We start from the raw sequence: 22424 nt of genomic DNA on the forward strand, positions 1-22424 counted from the left end.
AAGCAGAGGCTTGACAACCATATGTCAGGAGTGCTCTGATGGTGTTTCCTGCTTGGCAGGGGGTTGGACTCGATGGCCCTTGTGGTCTCTTCCAACTCTATGATTCTATGATTCTATTCTATGATTCTATGATTCTCTGGGACTTCTCTGAGGCTATTTACTTCTACTTGATCTCTCAACGGCTTTTGATACCATTGGCCATGGGCCTGTAAACCGCTGTGATATATTTTTTATGATACAGCAGCATATAAATATTTTTTAAATAAATAAACCGCAACAACAATGTATTAACTGAATCTATACAATTAACATAATGCAGTGGTTTTCAACCAGTGTGCCTTGGCACCCTGGGGTGCCTTGAATGATGGTCAGGGGTGCTGTGAGCAACACTGTCCTCTGTCCCTCCCTCCCTCCTCTGATGCCCACTCACATCTCTACCTCCCCAAGGCTTCCACAGCTGTTTGTTGAAGCCCTGACTACAAGCTTGCAGGGCAAATGCTGCCTCTGGGGCTGAACAGGGGGTGCTGGTTGCCAGGAGCTGAAGTAAGCAAGCAAGCAGGCAAGGGAGTCCAGCCAGCCAGTCCACCAGTCCTTGCTGTTGGGAATAGACAGACAAGTCCCAGGCCCCTGTGGGGCAGTGTGAGGAGACACCTCTCTTTGGGGCAGGGAGGGCAGCTCAGAGAAAAGGGATGGCAGCAGCAGCTGCTTGGAGGACTCCCAAGGAGAGGAGAGAGAAGAGGGTGAGGGAGGCTGAGGGAACACTGCACAAGGGAGGGTGTTTGAGAAAGGGAGAGAGGCTGCCAGCTCTTCTGGCAAGGGGGGGCATAACTGTGCTCCTGAGCTCAAAAGGGGGTGCCACAGAAAGAATGGAATTGTTCAAGGGAGCCGTGGACTCAAAAAGGTTGAAAACCACTGACATAATGTATAGTTTGGCCCTCAAATAAGCATAATGGCTTGCACAAAGCCAGGCTCAGTTAAGATGAAAATCTGCTGGACCATATCAGCTTTCAATACTTGGAGTGTGCATTTCTGGGAGGGTGGAGGATGAAGGTGGATGAACCACCTTCATGTGTGGCTGGGCATGATATGTTAGAGCAGAAGCAATGGTGGAGAAATACACTGTGGTTTCATGGGACCAGGAGGATTTCGGAGTCTTTGGGTCCAAGCCGCTTTGTGGAACACCCAACATGCCCCCTTTTTGGCCCTACTGACTGATGCTGGGTGGGCCAAGGCGCACCTTGGTGACTAGATCTAATCCTATTTTGAATCTTGGCACATCCTCCAGGGACCATAAGATTGTGCCACTGTTGTATTTTGTAATATTTGTCGGTGTCCAATATTTATATGTTGCGTGAATTAATTTTATTTGCACTTTTGTACATCACCCTATAACATTTTGATGAAGGGTGGTTAAGCAATATTTTAAATAAATAAAAATGCATTTCCTTTTTATCATGAACCAGAGCTAGCCACAATCTCTGAATGAGATTGCTAATCACACCAGGATTATATAACAGGACAGGATGCATAAAGTAGATAAAATTAACTCTGGTTTAAATCTAATCCAAAGAATACTTGTTTGAAATAGAAAATAAATAATGACTAGTTGGACACTACTTTGTGCTGGCATTTCTTATCCAAAAACCTACCAATGCAGAGATCCCAAATTGCTGCCTGCTTAGACCCATTAGAGGTCAGTTTGGCTCTCACAAACAACCATGTCAATTCAGAGAAAATGGACACAGAAAAAACCATGATGCACAACATGAGGTACATTTTCAGTGGCAGGGAGTATGCCAACCCTTTCAAAGACAAGCACAAAGAAGACTCTACAGCAGGAAGCAAAGGGAGGTGGGAAAGTTGATTTGCTTATACTAGTATTTTTGAATATGGCAGATAACGGGCTTACAAATAGGAGAATGTAACAAACAGATATCTTTCAGTTGCTTTCCAATCCTCCATAAAACTGTGTGAGCCTTAAATGTACCTTTGTAGCTGTGTGATTTGTGCTCAAACTGTATTGTGATGGCCATTGGCTATAAACAATAAAATCTACTGACATTACCTTCATTAGCTAGAAATTATGTTTGCATTTCATGTTCCAACTGCCACATTGGCCAAGAACATTAAGAAAACAGCAATATTTTTAATAATAGTGATGATGATGATAAGAGGAGGAGGAGGAGGAGGAGGAGGAAGAGAAGAAGAAGAAGAAGAAGAAGAAGAAGAAGAAGAAGAAGAAGAAGAAGAAGAAGAAGTTGTTGAAGTTGTTGTTCACAGACCGTATTGTCTGATTTCTGGTATAACTGTGATTGGTCAAAGTGAAAATTTAAATTAACATTTTAAAAACATTTTAACATGATTGTTCTTGAAAAAATATTTATGATCATTACATCTATTTGATAATATGTTTCCAATATCTGCCTTAAGAAAATCTTCACATTAGAATATTAGGTTATTCAGAGTAAGAAATAAATAAAAATGCCACAACTTACTTCCTCAACCATGTGCTTGACTTTCTTCTGTTGGCAAAGAACCATGTCATCTAGATGTTTGATTCGTTCTCGCAGACTAGCTGTAACCTCCTCTAACTGATGTGACCTAACAAAAGATGTGAATACTAAATTAGTAAATTTAAATTAGTAATAAATAAATCTGTAGAACAGCTGCTTCCCCAACACTGTATCAAATACTTTAAGAAAAAAAGGTCTGTCAATGATAAAACCAATGACACATAAATGGGAAGAACAGAATCATGGAGTTGGAAGGGTCCCAAAGGTCATCTAGTCCAATTCGCAACATATATCTACAAATTCATAATTGTCTTCAGTAAGCCAACTACCACCTGCCTTAGATGATCTTTACCTTATAGAAAGGAAGCTTTTCATCAGTTGCAAAGTAATCTATTTTAGAGTATGAATCAGAGGAGGTGGAAGATTGAGAAGCAATTTAATTTGAAAAATTGGTGGAGATTTTAGAATTTAATTTTAGAAAATAATTTGTTAAATGTATGCCTGGTACATTTTATAGGTAAAGGTAAAGGGTAAGGGGACCCCTGGCCATTAGGTCCAGTCGTGACCAACTCTGGGGTTGTGGCACTCATCTTGCTTTATTGACCGAGGGAGCCAGCGTACAGCTTCCGGGTCATGTGGCCACCATGACTAAGCCGCTTCTGGCGAACCAGAGCAGCGCATGGAAACGCCGTTTACCTTCCCGCTGGAGCGGTACCTATTTATCTACTTGCACTTTGACATGCGTTCGAACTGCTAGGTTGGCAGAAGCAGGGACCGAGCAACGGGAGCTCACCCCGTCGTGGGGATTCGAACCGCCGACCTTCTGATCGGCAAGTCCTAGGCTCTGTGGTTTAACCCACAGCGCCACCCGCATCCCCTGGTACATTTTATACTTGGCCACAATCCCTGGAAGGTTTTAAGTGGGACATATCAATAATCCTATCCGTCAGCATTTCATTTGGGGACAAAACAAACTTCACTCCAAGTGAAAGTTCTAACTTATGTATGTAAAACAAGGCCAGCCCAGGACATTTGCTGCTTGATGCAAAACAGAAAATGCCCCCCCCCACACCTACATCTTTTTTGCTGCTTGAGGCAACTGGAGACAGCCCAGGGAAGCCCTGGCATGCTGAAGGCAGCAAGGGAGAAAAAAGGAGGCTGGAGAGGAACAAGTGGTAGTGGTGGGGAGTGGCAGTGGAGGAGGAGCTGATGTACATAAGAACATCAGAAGAGCTTGTATGCAGCTGAACAGGTCAAAGGACCTGTCTAGCATTCTCTTCTCACAGTGGCCAACCAGGTGCTCATTATGGGAAGCCCATATAACCTGAGTGTAACAGCAACATCATTTGTTGTCAGCCACATTTTGCTGACATGCCTTTCCTGTTCAGAGGTGTGTGTGTCCAATTTTAACAGAAAACTGACCATACAAATGAGGGAAACTGAACCCTCCCCACTTTGCCAAAGGCCTTTCAGTCAGTCATTTTTCTCTCAGCACAACTCATTTCTAGTGCTGGAGCCTGGCCCAATGATAGGGAGATGGAAGATGGGCAGGTGTGGCTAGGGAGAGTTGGACTTCCCACCCACCCCACTTGCATACCCCTTTTAATGTTAAAATTAGACCAGTCTATCTATGAATGGGGCAGACGTGGCTGTCACCATCATGTATGCTTTGGGCCAGCGCTGCAGCTTTTCAAATCTTGTCTTGCCTGCCCTTTGAGTACATTCTGGAGTGTCTTGACAGTAGGGCTGGGCGATGTCAGCTTTTCAACATTGCAATGTATCACCAGTCCAACATTGCAATCTGGCGATACACCACAAAGTTGAAACAACAAGCTGCATTGGTTCCAACCCACAATGCATGGGGTGAAACTGCTTTGGCTCTCACCGCAGGAGCTGAGGCGCTTTCATGAGGCACCCCATGAGGTGCTGGGGACCACACAGCTTGTTTGTGCTGCTCAACTGGGGGTGGGGGTGGGAAGGCTCCTGCCCCCCAGCTGAGCGAGCCCCAAAGTCCCTCCTGCTTGCCTGCAAGCCAGCGTGAGGAACCTTAGGGCTTCTTTGTATAGCTCGGCTGGAGAGTGAGAAGGCTTCACCCAGCAGTATATCACGGGTGAACCCACCACTGCTCCTGAGTCCCTCTGCTACCAGCGGTCCAATGTTGAAAGTGGCACTGGTGGCAGAAGGACTCAGCAGTGGCATTGGTTTCTCCTGCAATATACTGCCGAGTGAAGTTGCCATCATGGTCTGCCCCTCATACCGGTCCTGGCCGATGCATCAAGACATTGTCCAGGCCTGCTTGACAGAGTTATGTGAAACTGTGCTCAGTTCAAATTTCCTCACAGATTTTCTCTCCGTGGCAGATTAGGTGCTCCTCATACAACAAATGCCTCTGTGCCCACCTGGAGGGGCTCCTGCATGAAAGGCCCCTTCAACATGTGGATGCACAGACAGACTGGATCCCTAGGGACTTTGGTGTGTCTGATCCAGCTCTTCTTATCTTCCCATTATAAATATTTCCTGTCAAATAATTTTCCTGACTGGAAGGCACACCTCTGCATAGTTTTCTTAATTGCCCTTCTCTTTCTCCATGTTTTCCAGGACTTGAGCTCCTAATTGTTATCGTCACCATAAAAGCTGTTGGGCAAAGAAAGTATAAATGGTTTTCAGAAAATAGCCCACAAGGTATCAAAGAAAATCTGGATTTTTAGGGAAGAAAGAATGTACATAAATTTCTCAAAGGAAATACTAATGTTAGTGATGCTCTTCTGCTCAGTAATGAGCATTCTCCAAATCAGAAGATGACCTTTAGTCGGGTGCTGTAGACAAGTGACATTTTAATGCCTTGAAGAAACCTTTAAGGTCTTCCACACAATGAAGACTAAAGAAACATTTACTTATTTTTACAACTGAGAAGCCATGCATGCATATTACCAGTAATAGCAGGTGGGGTGGAGCCACACCGCCCCCCACCATCAACATCACTACAGCTTACCTGGATGGCACTGGGGGATGGCAGTAAGGTCAGCGATGCACAGCAAGAGCACTGGATTTTCTTTACAACATAACCTCAGCTTTGCAGCCACCCTCCCCACCAGCCCTGTCCAGGTACGCTGCAGTGATGACCCCACCAGGCCAGTCACCACTGCAAATTACTATGGAAGAATTGTGCAGGGCTCCTTCTCTATAAGGAATGCAGATAGTAGCAGTATATATGGCATACTGAGAATTTTTTTTAAAAAAAAAAATCTAACATTATATCATTCAAAGTTAATTATCAACTACAGTTAGGGATAGTTTATGAGCACCAAGAATCCTAGAAAGAATCAAGACCTCACCTTTGTCTGCCTGACTGACTGTGAAGGTTTGCTCCATTAAGTTGTATTTCATATTCTATGAGTTGCTTTTGCAGTTGATGGCGTTCCTATGTGGGAAAATACATTTTTATATATTTCTGTCTTTTAACGTGTAAGAAATCAACTACAGTATACAAAACACTTTTCATTGGAATGCACACACTGCTCATAGAGATCCAAACACATAGACTAAAAAAAACAAGGTCCATTCACTCCTGAGCCCAGTTCTTAGTGCTTGTGCTTTACCTTTAAAGCTGTAAATGGTTGGCACAGTGCAGGTGGAGCTTTCAGCAGCACAGTAGAGACAACACAGATAAGGCTTCAGTTGGTGCTAAGGGCTGGTAGAGACAACAGCTAGTAGAACTACCATAGCAAGACCCTGGGAGCTCTCCAAGATCCTGCAAGTGCTCTGGGCGCCCTAGACTCCTGTCATGGCCTTTTGACAGGACACCATCAAGCTTCCCCCAACAGCCCCAAATTCTCACAGAACAGGACACCTTTATGAATGGCTACTTTTCATCCAGCCCTTCCAAATTGATGAAAACCACCAGAAAAGGTTGTTCTAGTTTCAACACTGTTACAACCTCCTACTTGGGTGGGCCAGTCATTCATGTCTTCTTTCCCTCTGCACTAAACACTGTACCTGGATACAGGTAGTTGCTTAGCCTCAAAATTCATATTGAAGAATGAGACCTGGTCTACATATGCATCAGAATGAGGTGATAAGAGTGGATTGTACCATTCCAGACTACAAGTGGGGGATATAATTTTTGAATAATCCCTTACATAAACGCCTCCCGGCACTGCCACCTTATCCTCACCTCAGGGTCAAATTAGAAATGGAACCAAAATAGAGCCCAGGAGGAAAAGGTATCTGTACACTTAGAGAGCCTTTGAGATCTTTGAATGAATTGATGTATTTCGTTCTGACCAGTGCAAACATATACAACAACAGAGAGCATACAGATAATAATAGATTAAAATTAAGTTTTATGAGCTGATACACAATAAATAATTCAGATACAAAACAGCTAAAATATTTTAAGTTAAACCTTAACCACTAATTTAAAGCATATTAAGACACTGGCCGTTAGATTCATTCAAAGCTTATCCCCTTAATTTTATAGCAGCAGCACAGAATCTAGCCACTTTTAATGTAATCTCTGGTTCCCTATCCTCTCTTAAGTATTTTAAGTAGCAATCATCAGTTCTGCTTGCGGTTTGCTGCATGATTGGAGTGATAAACATAGAAGGTACAGTATAGCCTTGTAATAATGACAATGTAGTAGGGCATGAGTAGCAGTTTTGACTTCCTTCACACCATATAGGCATATTTGCTCTGAATATGGTTTGCCTTCAAATCTGCCCTGCAGTAATGCAGATGGAAGGAAATTGAATCTGGCAAGGGTAAAAGTCTTCTTCATTCTCTCTTTGAGTTGTTATTATGTCATAATTTTCAAAAACTGCACACTGCCAATGCACATTAATGGATCAGGTAATATAGGCATATGTTACCAGCATAAGGTGGGTGTTTCCCCCTCTCAGCTATGTGAACACTAATCTTCTCTTCTACGGAAGAAAATTCCTATGCTCATATTAATTGCCACTGTGGTGTTCCAATATTAATTAAATCCTTTGCTTGATGAGTTCCACACACACACCCCACATCTAATTGGAATTGTAAATTAGTTTTCCAACAGCAAAGAAGTCGTGTTTCAGAATGTGATCCTCAGCAACAACTTCAGGCTATAACCCCCCAGCTTGGAGTGAATTGTACAATACATTGATGAAAATGGATGAATTGCACTGACCACGAGGACCTTCTTCATCTTCCTCCAGCATCAGAGATGCAGCAGCTGACCACAAAGGAAAGGGGCTTTTCCATTGTGGACTCTGGACTGTGCAATTATCTCCTTAGAGAGGCGTGCCCTCCCCCATCACTGCCTGATTTTAGGCAGGCAGTGAAAAGTGTACTTTCTAGAGAGTATTTTTAGAATTGTTGCCTCCTTGAAAGATATTAGCTTGTGGTAATTTGTTCATTTTGATATTGGCCTGGTTTGCACATAATGCTAACTCAAACCATGGTAACTCAAACCAAATGCTAACTCAAACCAAGCCCCACCGCACTATATATAAGGGTCTGGTGACTTCTGTTTCAGTGTATCTGATGAAGTGTGCATGCACAGGAAAGCTCATACCAAGAACAAACTTAGTTGGTCTCTAAGGTGCTACTGGACAATTTTTTTATATATTTCAACTGCATCAGACCAACATGGCTACATACCTGAATCTAGAACCATGGTTTAGAATGAACAAGCAAATGTGTGGGCTCCTGGAAAGGAAATTGCAGCTGCTTTGCTCCATCCCAGTTATGTTGTGGTGCTATGGCATGGCTTGAATGAGCATGTCCTCCAAAACTGAGCTCATGATTGAGACAGCTCTAGCCAACCAGGAGTTGTAACCAAGGCTTGCCCTATGGTTTACTAATCATGGTTTGTCTGGAAAGCTAAACCACAAGCTTGGGTTTAAGCAATACATTAAGGCAGACCACAACTTAGTGCACCACCAAAACAACTGGGGAGCAACAAAGTGGCTGCAATCCTGTCTCTGCGTGGCCACACCTTTTGTCATTCATGCTAAGGCATAGTTTGGCTTAGCAGTATGCATGAACACTTTATCTTATCTATTATAAGTATGTACAAAAAGGTGTGTGTCTGAATCAATAAATTAAACTAAACTTTCAAAAATATGGTCACATATGAGAATGTTCAAGTCTTGTAAAGTACATAGCTTTGGCATTGGGAGGATCACTAAAATAAAATGTTTAGATGTGTGAGAAGATAGGTCTACTTCATAGATTTTCTAGTTTACATTAAATTCAAAATAAAATCTTGTTAAATCACATTGAGATATAGCCATCGTCTCAAAACTAGCATGACATTCACCCGGGGCAAAGTCCATGAAAAGAAAAGGGCAGGGCAGGAGACACAAGGAAGCAAGAGGAAATCTGCCACAACTTGTTCAACAGCAGTACTATGAATGTCACAAGAGGTATGTGGGCAGCAGGCTTGCTGCAGTCACTTGTAAAAACATATTTGATGCTTGGCTGTGATTTTCAACAAACAAACTCAATATTGAGCCAGTTGCCCTGTGGCTGCAGTAGTAAAAGGAAGGGTACCCTAACCCCTGTGATGGGCAACCTATGGCTTTGCAGAGGTTCTTGGACTCCAGCTTCTTTAATCTCTCACCATTAGCCATGCAGGCTCACTGCAGCTGATAGGAGCTCAGAGTCCAACAGCATCTGGAGGGCTACAGAACTTTCCTCCCCCTACTCTACCCCTTGCCATTGAATCGGAGGACTATGGGCCACTGGAAGGCTGTGCCTCCCTTGCTCTCTCAAGAAAATTGCCACAGAAAGAGGAAGTCTGGTCTAGACTCAGACAAAGGACAGGGAATGAGTAGATGTAGGAAGCCTGCTTCTTCCGCTCTCTGCCACAAAGGAACTGTGTCAATTGTCCTATGACAGCCACTGGAAGAAGAAAGTTGACACCATGGCCAAAGGAGTAAAGGGCCTCAGCATTGGGGGTGGTATTAATGTGCTGCAAGTTGCTTTGGATAACATTTAATCAAATAATGTTATATACAACTATATTTACTTATTTTTTTAAAAATTATCTGTGCACACAGAAATAGATAAGTGTAAAAACAACTGTCCCCAATTGCTATTTGATATATGAAATAGTCTCTGCACCACAACAACTGAGGAAACTTAAACCATCTGTGTATTTTTGTAAAATGGATGAAGCAAGCACACAGACAATTTACTGTATTGAGGAATTTTAGTGTACACACTTACATCTTCCATGCGCAAAATAAACTGATCCAGCTCGCCAATTCTTTGGTCTTTTTCTTGTAAACTCATCTCGGTAAGTCTCATCTTCTTATTTGCATCTTCAATGGCTGTAAGTAGTCTATTTGTTTCAGACTGTGAAGAAAAGGTGAAAATAGGCAGAATCAGCAATACACTGTATAAGCAGGGTAATGTCCTAAAGCAATGTTCTATCAGGAATATATCTCTGCTTCCGATTCTCTTGTCAGCCTCATCCCCACTCTGAAAATCCTCTCTCCCAGACCCCGGAGAAAGCTTGGAGCACAGGAAGCTGCTCTATCCTGACTCAGACCATTGGTTCACATAGTTCAGCACTGCCTATTCTGATAGTAGCTCTCCAGGGTTTCCAGCAAGAGTCTTGCCCAGCCCTACCTGGAGATGCCAGGGATTGAACCTGGGAGCCTTCTGCATGCAAAGCAGGAGCACCTTCACTGGTCTACAACTCTTCCCCAGAAGGGCAGTAAGCATCAGCTATCAGAGTTCATTTTGCAGTCACAGTCCCCAATGATCCCCAGAAAATCCAGCTATGTGAAAAGCTATAGCTACAACAAACACACCCACTTTGTTCCTTCTGACTCTAGACCTACAGGTATTGAAAGCTTAATGACAGTAAGCATTTTGGAAATAACATTATTAACTTACTTTTTCTTAGCAAAGTCAAACAAATTATCTTAAAAGCAACCTATTATAACCCAATCTTGTACATGTTTATATGGAAGTAGAGATGAAGGAGAAATTAAAATCAGTTCACACATTTAAAGCCAAATCTATCAAATTTGCATGTTCCCAGACAATATGAAAACCAAAATGCAGACATCCTTCAAAATTTGCACATCCAAATTTTGTGATATACTTATCCAAATAACCAACATTAACAATAAGGCAGTGGAAAGTGTGCATAAAAATGAATATAGTAGTGAAATATTCATTATATTAGGAGAAATTGCTTGCAAAAATATGTACATTAGTCAAACTACATACAAAAATATGTTTATTAGGAGAAATTCACACTAAAAACTGAAACAATTTCATGTGGGCTTTTTAATGGCAAACTGCTGCAAAAATGTTGAGAATTGATTTTAAGATTGGAAAAATGAGAAACTGAGAGAACCAATATTAACAAATCCTTCCATTCCTATTTGGACACAAGTTCTGCTGAGTTAAATGGAATTAAATTCCAAGTAAATGTGCACAAAACTAAAGGCATTTCAATTTTCTTCCTCTGAAATATTTAGGTTTATTTTTTTTCCTTTTTATTGATTTTACAACATATCCTCACACCACAGTGTACACTGGAAGATGACTTGGCTTCCTGCTACTACACTAGTTGGTAAACTAGTCTGTACATATCGCGTACATGTTCAGTTGAAATCAAAACAAGACAAAAACTATAGAACAAAGCATGTGTCCATCACTCAGCCTTGCAGCAACCCATCAAAACCATTTCCTCTTTACAAGTGGATGGACTAGGCACAGCTACTCAGTAAGAGGCCTGCTGAAACTCACAACCTGGGGTTTCCATGTTCCCTTTAGTGTAAGACTCTCCCACCACCACAATAATACACAACACAGGAAAAAGCTTCCCACGTACTATTAGAGTTTCTTTCTCAAGTTTATGTTTTTGCTCTTCTTCTCGTAGCTTCTCTTCATATTGACTGTATAGTTTTCTGGTCATCTCTCTCATTACTTCTGCATTTGCTTCCTGTGAACATTCTACCTATTAAAAAAATGAGGACATTTCTCACAGCCAAATGAAACATGTAAGACAGAAAGCGAAAGGAATATATTGGCAGAAGAAAATCAGATGCCATAAAGCAGAAGCTCAAGAAGTTGTCCTAAGACATATTATGCCTGAAGCTGAAAATCCAAACCCCCTCCACACACCCCAGCCTTTCAACTAAGGTTGGTTGGCCATCCATCATGGATGCTTTACTTGAAATCCTGCACTGCAGGAGATTGGACTAGATGACCCTCAGGGTCCCTTCCAAATCTATGATTCTATGATCCAACCTGGGACACAATCCTGAAACCACCAGAGAGTTGCCTGGCACAGGCCTCTTTCAAATTAAAGGGAGCTATGCAGGAATACAGCTCCTGGTCACTTCAATGGGACTGGCACCATATATATATTACATTTTACCTTACTTTTCGGCAGAAAAAAGGCTCCCAGACCAGCTTACAAATACCAAGACTATATATACTAGGCTTTCACTCTCCGCTTTCTCAGCCTACACAGCTGTTCCCCATCATAATAGAAAACAGAGTTGCAACTAAAATTCATGAACACTACCAACAAAAACAAGGGGCAGGAGAATAGGCAAGTTTTGAGGTAAACACATCCTGAATTCTGTGTCAATAAATGAGTAATGATATAACATTCCACAGATACTGCCTTTCCAACCAGTCACTGTTTTGAAAAGATTATCACGTTCCTCATGCTGTGAGGCACTGCAATTTCCTTTTCCAGGCGTCATCAGCAGTAGGATCCTCCACCACCCATGCATTGTATTGCCTCAGCTTACCTTGAGTTTGAGCAGCTCGTTTTCAACTCTGGCAGTTTCCAGCTGTTTCTGCTTTTCCTTCAGTTTTTCCATAGACTGTTCATGTGTTTGTTTCAGATTTTTTATTTGGTCTCGTATAACTGTATTCTCCAAAGTAACATCAACTAAAGTTTTCTGTGAACATATTTTTAAAAATACAAAATTAATTCAGTTGCTTGAAAAACTGGGGAAACTTGAAAAAAAGCTGCCTGTTTTTTTCTCCCAGCATTCCCTCCCCACCCCCCGTTACTCCTTTGAGAGGGATGCAAGGACCAGACATATTGAACAAACTTTAAGATCAGACTTACCAAGTTTGTGCTGTACAAGAGACCCACAAATACAACAGATTATTTGTAGGACCCAGTTCTATGTAAGATTTCTGAGAGCATGGGTAGAGAACCTTCAGCCTCTCCATTTGGCCAGCAAAACCATTTTGGCCAAGCCATACCCCTCTGACCTAGGTTTGATGTCATATATGACGTCAGGTTTGAAGCAAGTGAAACCCTGGCTCAGCCTAAAGGTGTTTGCAAGCACCACACAACAGCAGGGCTGGGCAATATCTGGTTTTCAGCCTCATAAGATATCGCCAGCTAAACATCATGATGTAGTGATATATCATGATGTCTAGAAAGAAGGAAGAATGAGGAGATAAGGCAGGGAAGGGAAAAGCAAGCAGCCAGCGTTAATTCCTGGATGTGAACTTCAAAGCGGTTTGAACTAACTCAGTAGGCAGCCCTTCGTAGGCAGCCACACAGGTGATCAGTGACACTGTTCACAGGTTCTGCCACTTCATGGCAAGGTTAGGCAGGCAGAGTGTAACTGTCAGGGTGCTGCAAGGTGCCATACATGCCGAGTAGCCACAGGGCACTGCTGGCCTCCTGGGGCACCAGCCTCCCTGAAACTGAGGCCATTCGCGGCACAGCCTCTCCCCAAAGCTGGTCCGGACCTGCCGCCAGCTCTGGCTCATATTGATGGTTGCCTGCTGCCGGACAAGCGGCAGCTACTGGGAGTCACCCTCCAGAGCATGGCTCCACATGGCTTGTGCCGTGCAAGGAGCCAGAGGTGGCTCCATTCTGCCTTAGTGCTAAGGTGCAGCAATCACAGCCGCTAGCACGTACTAAGCACACAGCTTCAGAAGCAAGGAAGAGAAGCCACTGCTGCTTTCCATGTGCTCTTGCCGCTGAGGGCAGGCAGGTGGGTGAGTGAGTGAGTGAGCACACGCAAGAGGTGGGCGCAGGCACAGCTGCCGCCTCCAGACCCACTCAAGCATCTTGGGAGGGACCTTCAGCAAAACACTGGTGATGCCCAGGAGCGAAAGGGATGGTGCTGGCATTCACGATTTTTTGCTGGGTCAGAAATTCCAAAATTGTTACCACAATAAAGACTTCAAACTGGTTTTGTGCGATGTATTGATAAATCGCCTAGCCCTACCCACCAGTTTGGAACACTCCTTACAAAGCACTCCTCAAGACTTGCAGAGTGCTTTGATAGGGGCTTTGAATGCTGTGCATTTGCCCACATGGTTTGGTTTCAAACCCTCTCAACAAAAAGGGTTCTCTGATGTCATTTTGATATCAGGAGATTGAAAGGTATGTGGTCCCTATCCACTTGTCAAACTTTGCCCACAGAAAGTGGGGGAATCCAATAAACTTTATCCACCCCTGCCCTAGGATTACTAGTGAATAGGGAATGGTGATGAGGAGAGGAGAGAAGAATCTTCTGGTGCAAATCCATCCCAAAATAAACCAAGAAGCATTATAGATTACTGTGAAATAACAGACTACCAAGCATGAAATGCTGGCTTTAAGACCAAAACACAATACATTACAACACAATACATTACAACACAATACTTTAATACAGTGGGCTCACCACTTACACGAGGGTTAAGCTCCCGGGGTCAACATGCAAAGGCAATATTGTACAAAGTCAGGAACCCCTTAAACTGCCTCCCTGGGAGAAAGAGGACTGCTTACTGGGATCTGGAAAAGCTTCCAGAGCACTCTGGGACACTCCCAAAGTCCTCAAACAGCCCAGGCTCAGAGGTGCGAGGGAGGTTCCCAAAGCCCTCGCGCCTCCTTACCAAAGCCTGATAAATGAGGTGGAAAGCTGCTCACCAGGCTCTAGGAAGGAGGCACATGGGCTTTGACAGCTTCCCAGGACCCTCCTGCAACCTTCCCAGATCCCTGTAAGCAAGGAAAAGCCATTGGGTGTGCAAGTGGGTGGAGAAATAAATAAATGGATAGCAGCGAACATCGAGTTTCCCTTGCTCTTCATTTATTTATTTATCCCCCACCCTCACACCCACACATAAGGTTGCAGTAGCATAAGTAAAGCAAACTTAAGTTGTGGGCCCACTGCATTTTATATTAATTTATCTTGCAGAAAATGACGTAAGCACTTAACTCTAAAATGTAAGTTATGTGCTTTAATTCACAATGCTTTTCTACCACTGGATATTTAAACAAACAGAGTCCAAGCTCTAAATGTTAAACTAATTCTCATTTTGGCCTACCGATGCTTTATATAACTGACGTAAGAGCAGTGATGTTTGCCAACATAATCATGTATCTATGGTGACCATACTATCAGCAATTTACCTGCAACTCAATTGAGGCTGAGGTCAACGAGTTATTCATTTCACTGAAGCTATTCAGAGCTGCAGAGTGCACTTCTATGTGATTGTCCAATGATTCTTGTTGAGCACTTGATACCTGAAGAAATATAAGCAAGATTTCCCCCTTAACTTAAGATAGCAGGAACTGCAAGCTTACCAGTTGTTTTGTATTAAGGTTACCTGTTTATACAATGTGTTTTACAGGCATCTATGGAAATACATGTGCTCCATCATTACTTGTCACAGTTCACACTTTTGCAAGGGCAAGTAAAGTTGTGTTCTATGCTTGGCAATGAAATATGTCCTGGCTGCCGTTAAGAGTCCACTAAAGCTGTCCCAATGCACCTTCCTCAAAAGAAGTGCCAAAGGCATGAATCATCTTTGACTTTGTGGTTCCTGCAGAGAAGTACCCCATGTTGTATGGCAAAAGACACTTGAAACTTGAAAGCTTCAGAAATGATGTGTAATAATTCATTAGTGTGTGGCTGTCCTAGAGGTCACATTCAAACAATATTTGCACTTAATACTGCTCTCTGTATTGCGGCCCTAATATCTATTTTTATAATATTCCTGTAAAAATGCCCCACAATTTACAGATGTTAAAATATTGATCACAAGGTGCATTAAGCACCTGACCCAGAATATCTTCAGGGCAAAATACAAAATGGCACTATATTGACATTGCAGCCAGATATATACTAGCATAGATGTATAGACTAGATAAGGAATCCAGGTGGCCTGTGCTTAATGCTTTGAAGGGAAAAAACGACAAATCCAAGACAAGAGTGAATGTAGAGATCTGCTTCACTGAAACAGAAGGGAGGATATTGCATACAGCAGCAAAATCTGAGAGAGGGATACAGCACACTGCGTAATTTTGATCACAGAAACACACTACCAGAAAACCCCACAGTAATACAAACAATGCCAAGTCAGATGAAAGATCTAGACTTGTCAACATCCAGTGAGAGCCATGTCTAGATGAAATGTGCATGGACTGGGGGCACTCCTCCATAAATATGTGAATTATTCCACAAAAAGCTTACTAACCAGTGGCAGCCAGGCCAGCAGGGTGTACTTTGGAGACATATGCAGGACAGAGAACCAGAGAAACACAGACAGATTTTAAAGGGTGGATTAACCAGGGAGGACAAAGAAAATGGAAGCGTGAAAGCACCCTATAGCCTGTATTTCCACGCTAAGCTAAAAAGAGTGAAGGAACAGTAGCTACATTAGGCAGAGACACACTGGTTGTAGAAGTAGTCCTTGCTTCTGACTTATTCATGTTTTATAAATGTAACCATCTTTGAGCATCAGACCAATGCTGTATCCAATGTTGATGGGAATAAAATATTCTTATGCATTCCACCTAAACAGTATCAACATACTGAGAATTCAGTAATTATTAAGCTTATCACTTTTGCCATCTTTAAAGTACATGAGTACTTACTGCCAGTTCATTTGTAAGCTCTTGGATTTTGCGTTTCATTTCATCATATTCGCCATACATTTTCTTTCTTACTTTTTCCAATGTTAATCTCACCTAAGAAAATAAAATATATAAATCAAAATATTGAATCTTGTTTCCAGTTCTGTGTAGATTATCATTTCCACAGCCCAAACATATTGATCTATTTATAATGATAGCCAGTGCTTTTTTCTGGGGGGAAGCAGGGGAGATGCATACCCCTAAACATTTTGTGAGTCTAAGTTTGGTCTCATTGAGGGGCAGTATTTCAATGAGTAGGAAAATGAGAGTACCCCTAAACATTTTTTTAGAAAAAAGCACTAGTGATAACCAACTAAATCCAATATAACAAATTCTATTTTTATTTTTAATGAACAGCATCCTGTACAGAAAATTCAACTCACATCTCTTATATATTTCATTTCTTCTTTCAGCTGTTGAGTTGACCATCCATAAACCACCATTTCTTTGTTATGATTGTCATCAGATCTACGCACCACACCATACACCACACCGTGCGATAAGTTCCCTGCAGACAATCCATTGGGAACCTGATAGAGTTGCTATATAAAAATAAACAAACTTGTGTTACAGTCACTCTGAATTTCAAAATATTTTAACAAATCTGGAGCAGCTAACAATTCCCAAATACTGAATGCTTTCCTTCACCATTGTGAACTCAATTAAGAATAGTTATGTGTATATTTTCAAGTAAGTGCTTTTAGCATTCAATTTTTAGGGTTCCAAAAATCCCATGGAAAATAGAGATGGGGACTACAAAGGTCAATTAAGCTTGGTACTGATCATCTATCTAAATAACCAGTAACTTCTTGCAGCCCTTGCGCTAAATGGTTCACATCCACAGAGGCATTTTAAAACCAATTTAAGTATATAGCCTAAAGTGTCAAATAATTACATAAAGTCACGTTGTAATACATGTGTATGACCAGACTGCCTCAGAATTCTGACTCATCAATAAAAATACATTGTTTTGTTTTGAAAGGAGGGGGAGCAAGCATATGCAATTTGAAATGGGTGTGTCGCCACACTGAAAAACAGTTTTTCCTGGGTTAAATATTTCCTTTGTTGCTTTGGTATCAACCACTCCCCTACCCTCATTATTCATATTGAAACATTCAAGAATTATTTCTGTGAAATACCAAAGAGCAAAGTAGTTTGAACTGGGAACAACTGTTTTAGAAGTATGTACTTTTCCAAGGACTTGAAGACTGCACACAGAACAACAAGTTCTGGCAGAATTTGAAGTATCGCATTCTCCACACATGCACAAAATGGGGGGGGGGGGATGCTCTATATTAGTACAGCGGTACGTTGGTTTAAAGGGACACGGATGGCGCTGTGGGTTAAACCACAGAGCCTAGCACTTGGCGATCAGAAGGTGGGCAGTTCGAATCCCGGCAACGGGGTGAGCTCCTGCCAACCTCGCAGTTTGAAAGCACATCAAAGTGCAAGTAGATAAATAGGTACCACTCTGGCAGGAAGGTAAACAGCGTTTCCGTGCGCCGCTCTTGTTCGCCAGAAGCGGCTTAGTCATGCTGGCCACATGACCTGGAAGCTGTACGCCGGCTCCCTCGGCCAAAAAAGCGAGATGAGCGCCACAACCCCAGAGTCAGCCACGACTGGACCTAATGGTCAGGGGTCCCTTTACCTTTACCTTAATCCGTTCTTAAACCAAAGCATTCTTAAACCAAGGTGTGCTTTCCCATAGCAGCGGGGGACTCGATTTACAAATGGAACACACTCAACAGGAAGCAAAACATGTTCTTATTCCAAGGCAAAGTTCACAAACCAAAATACCTACTTCCGGGTTTCCAGGTAATCCAAGTTGTTCATAAACTAAGCTGTTCTTAAACCAAGGTACCACTGTACTGTCATGAAGGGTGTTCACCTTTTACAGTTGTACCTCGGAAGTCGAACAGAATCCGTTCCGGAAGTTCGTTCGACTTCCAAAACGTTTGGAAACCAAAGCGCGGCTTCCGATTGGCTGCAGGAAGCTCCTTCCACTCTGCAGTTTTAATCTGAAATCTTAGGTGTAGTACTGCACTCAGGGCTCAGAAACTGCTCACGCTAATGAAATTCCCTGTTGCAAAATGCAACCAGAACAATGGGAGTTTTGAACGCTGACAGGGAGGAACAAACAGGGGGAAATCTGTCAGGAAATAACTTCCAAGGATGTGTGTGCTAAATCAAACACAGACATATTTCTTGCACAGCACACCTTAGAAATCATACTTTTCCATGTCGAAACCCTAGGTTTTGCAAAAGTCCAGTAGACTGCCATTTATCTTGCTTAAAGCTGCAATCCTTATACGCAATAACCTTGGAGTAAGTCATTGAACTCAAAGGTAGTACCCCTTTGAGGGGTAGCCATTGCTTGCACAATGACATTTGGTTATGCAAAGGAAACTTCAGTTTCCCCCCTCTCCCCATGGCCCCTATATCTGTTCTGGGAGTTATTCCAACCCTCCGGAGGGGATCTGGAGAGGTGGGGGGAACATGAAGAGGAGAGGAAGGGGAAGTGCCATTGTGCAAGAAAATCAATGTGCTACCAGATCTGTCTACTTGGATTCTGCCCAATGGGACTTACTATTGAGTAGACATGTATAAGATTGTACTACAGGTCCCTTCTCTTTCCAAAGAAGTTGGTGAAAACTGAGGATATTCAGCCCAGCACAATGGCTACCTCACTACAATCCTGACTTCAGATCATTTCTAAGTTGAATAGCACTGGCCTTAGCACAAAGATCCCATGGGAACTCTGCTGTTTACTTCCCTCCATTGTGAAATGTGCCTGTTTATTCCTATTCTGCCCTTCCTGTTCTTGCAACATCTGCCATTTCTTCTCTTCTCTCCCCTCCCCACATTTTGTTTACCATCTAGACTGATTAAGAGTTCTGGAAAACTTGAAACTTGTAAACTTTTCTGTAACGTTTTGATTGATTTAATAAAGGTATTGCCCAAATGTGGATTTGTGAGTTTTTCCTATGGACCAACGTTGATCCCTTCCTCTTTTGTATATTTTAAACTAGTTACTGATCCCTCAGAAGACTTTCACTGCTGCCCTGACTGCTGAATGTTTGACAGTCACCTGGTTCACACATAATGCTAACCCATGGTTTGTTAAGCCAAAATGTGGTTAGTTTTAACATTAACAAAATGTGGTTTGTTTTCGCACCCAACAGCATTCCTTAACCATGGCTTGTTTGTCCACCTCATCCCAGACACTCACCAACTTACAAAAGCATGAGACATCAGTAGCTGGAAAACCAGGCAGATGGCCTTCTTGGTAGTGACACCCTCCCTTCAGATGTCAAGGAGATAAAGAATTAAACAACTTTTAGAAGACATCTGAAGGTAGCCCTGTTTCAGGAGGTTTTTAACACTTGATGTTTTATGTTTTTAGATATGCTCTAAGCCACCCAGAACGGCTGGGGAAACCCAAGCCAGATGGATGGGGTGTTGTTGTTGTTATTGTTATTGTTATTGTTATTGTTGTTGTTGAAACAAACCAATTTGCCTATGAAATGACTTATAGGTTATTGAATAAACCATGGCTAAAAGAAACCATGGTTTATATGCAAATACAGCCAGTAGTCCATAAGGGCCATTGTGAAAGCTTTCCAACCATGCCCATTAGCTTACATCTACATTTTAAAAATCATGCTGGCCCTGAGCCAAAGAAGCAGGAAAGGAAGATCCACATCCAAAGTTAACATTTTTCTTTATCACTCTTGTAGACACAATGCCACATCACAAACAGAGTTTTCAGATACCTACAAATATAAAGGCAGCTGAGCTGCAGCTTGGAAAAATAAGCAAAAGCCTTGTTCTATGCTTACAATCACTGACATACAAAAAACTAATCAATGGAAGAGGGTTAGCTTTCAAGCCACAAGCTTTGAAAAATACTGTTCAAAATGAGGCATATAAGCTTTAGAACATTTGTGAACATGTACTTGGCAATAACTGAAACAGGTTTTAGAGGAAGCTTCCCAGCCTTGCCTTATTAAAAAACTAAATTCTTCAAGAGCAGATATTAAGCAGAGCAAAGGTATATCTTTTTATGCGCTAGTAACTGCCATTGCACTTTCCTTAGCAATGTCACACTAAGCATACATAAAACAATGGTATCTTTCTCTGCCCTTTTTGCTACCTCTCTACTGCTTTTCTCCCAGAAACAGAAATTAGTGTCCTGTCCCGTCCCCAACTCATGAAATGGAACAAAACCGTCACCCTTTCCTTCCTTAGCACTCTGCTACTCAAAGCATTCTTATTCATTTTATATTTAGACCACCCTTTATTAAAAATCACAGATTTTCTTCCAGCTTAGCAGCATCCCCAGAAATGAGTTATTAATTAACAAGATTTTCAATTCATTTTTTTAAGAACCATGCTCTACAAAGTGCCTCACAACACATATAAAATATAAAGACACATTCAAATATTGGGGAGAAGACCAGTGAGAATATTCCTAGATGCAACTGAGCACAAAAAGGTAAGACAAGGGCAGGGGCAAGTTTCACCCAGGTTAAAGATCCAGCTTGGCGCATGTGCACGAACAAACACACACACCACACACACTTGCATACACACAGATACAGGCTAGGAGCCTCAATGACGCCGTTATGGAAGCTTCACCTGGGGCAAAAAATATGGCTAGCCTCCCCTCCCCCAGCTATGGCTCTGCCTCCCACACATTCCATTTCATGTTAAAAGCAAACGACACATAAACCCTTCATATGTTCACAGGCCAGACTAGTGGATAACAATGTTGCTGCCTCATCACATTTAGCTTGGCCTATGTAGCTTTTTGGGACGCAGGTGGCGCTGTGGGTTAAAGCCTCAGCGCCTAGGGCTTGCCGATCGAAAGGTCGGCGGTTCGAATCCCTGCGGCGGGGTGCGCTCCCGCTGCTCGGTCCCAGCGCCTGCCAACCTAGCAGTTCGAAAGCACCTCCGGGTGCAAGTAGATAAATAGGGACCGCTTACCAGCGGGAAGGTAAACGGCGTTTCCGTGTGGCTCTGGCTCTGGCTCTGGCCAGAGCAGCGATGTCACACTGGCCACGTGACCCGGAAGTGTCTCCGGACAGCACTGGCCCCTGGCCTCTTAAGTGAGATGGGCGCACAACCCCAGAGTCTGTCAAGACTGGCCCGTACGGGCAGGGGTACCTTTACCTTTACCTATGTGGCTTTTTAGTAACTTCTTGCCCATGGCAAATAAGAATTGATGACAAGCATAGAGAAAGAAAGCTGGTTCTTTTTTGTCCTGGCTGTTGTTGTGACACATTTACATGGACAGACAAGCTAGTCATTGTTTTATCTGAGCTAGTAGTTTATTTACAAGGCTGTCTTCCATCACAGACAACTCTGGCATCTCACAAAACCCATTTAGTCATGAAGACAATGAGGCATGTAATGGTTAAATAAAATGTGCTGATCAGCTTACAACAGTTGTTTGGCAGGGTCATCCAGTTAGTGCCACTGAACCACCAGCCTGACACTGTGCCTCAAAAGAATGAAGCCCAGCCCCATTTCAAAAACTACCTTGGCATTTATAGAGCACAGCTATTTCCATATGGCCTCGTGAAATTGTGGGTGTGATGATAATAGAGCTATTACTAAGCTTTTGATGTTGCTTCACCTCTTTGTGAGCCTCACTTTGCAACGAAGGCCATGGGGGCAGGGAGAGAAGTGTGTCACCTGTGCCTTGCACATTCAGCACCATACCCATTTCTGCATATAAAAGTTCTTATACACAAGTTCCCACACTGGATCTATGAGTGTAGGATTAACTCTTTCCTTCATGCACCCCAGTTTCAATTACACCCCTCCAGCTACTATTTTTTTCATTGCAGGAAAATGCATCCAGGTGCATATGGACACCTGCATGTTTCTTCCCATGGGGCAAAGGACAGATGGAGAGGATTTAAACCAGGAAAGCACCACAAGGAATAAAAGTAGGGGTAGGAACCAAAAACCTCCCCCAGATCCAATCGGAGCTCCCACAGGAAATCCTAATTACCAAG

At 42.6% G+C, this 22424-nt stretch overlaps 1 protein-coding gene across 1 annotated transcript in view; it reads right to left on the bottom strand.

Moving 5' to 3' along the window:
• The window catches only part of MYZAP (myocardial zonula adherens protein), a 64119-nt gene that overhangs the window by 33449 nt on the left and 8246 nt on the right, over positions 1–22424 (bottom strand). Inside the window, exons 3-10 of the mRNA XM_079952870.1 lie at positions 16785–16943; positions 16363–16455; positions 14896–15009; positions 12278–12430; positions 11347–11472; positions 9723–9851; positions 5849–5934; positions 2496–2601 (exon numbers count right to left, since the gene is read on the bottom strand). Coding sequence (XP_079808996.1) covers positions 2496–2601; positions 5849–5934; positions 9723–9851; positions 11347–11472; positions 12278–12430; positions 14896–15009; positions 16363–16455; positions 16785–16943 — 966 coding nt within the window. The remainder of the gene's footprint in view (positions 1–2495; positions 2602–5848; positions 5935–9722; positions 9852–11346; positions 11473–12277; positions 12431–14895; positions 15010–16362; positions 16456–16784; positions 16944–22424) is intronic.

Source organism: Podarcis cretensis, assembly GCF_951804945.1.
Source record: "Podarcis cretensis genome assembly, chromosome: 14".
Lineage (NCBI taxonomy): Eukaryota > Metazoa > Chordata > Lepidosauria > Squamata > Lacertidae > Podarcis > Podarcis cretensis.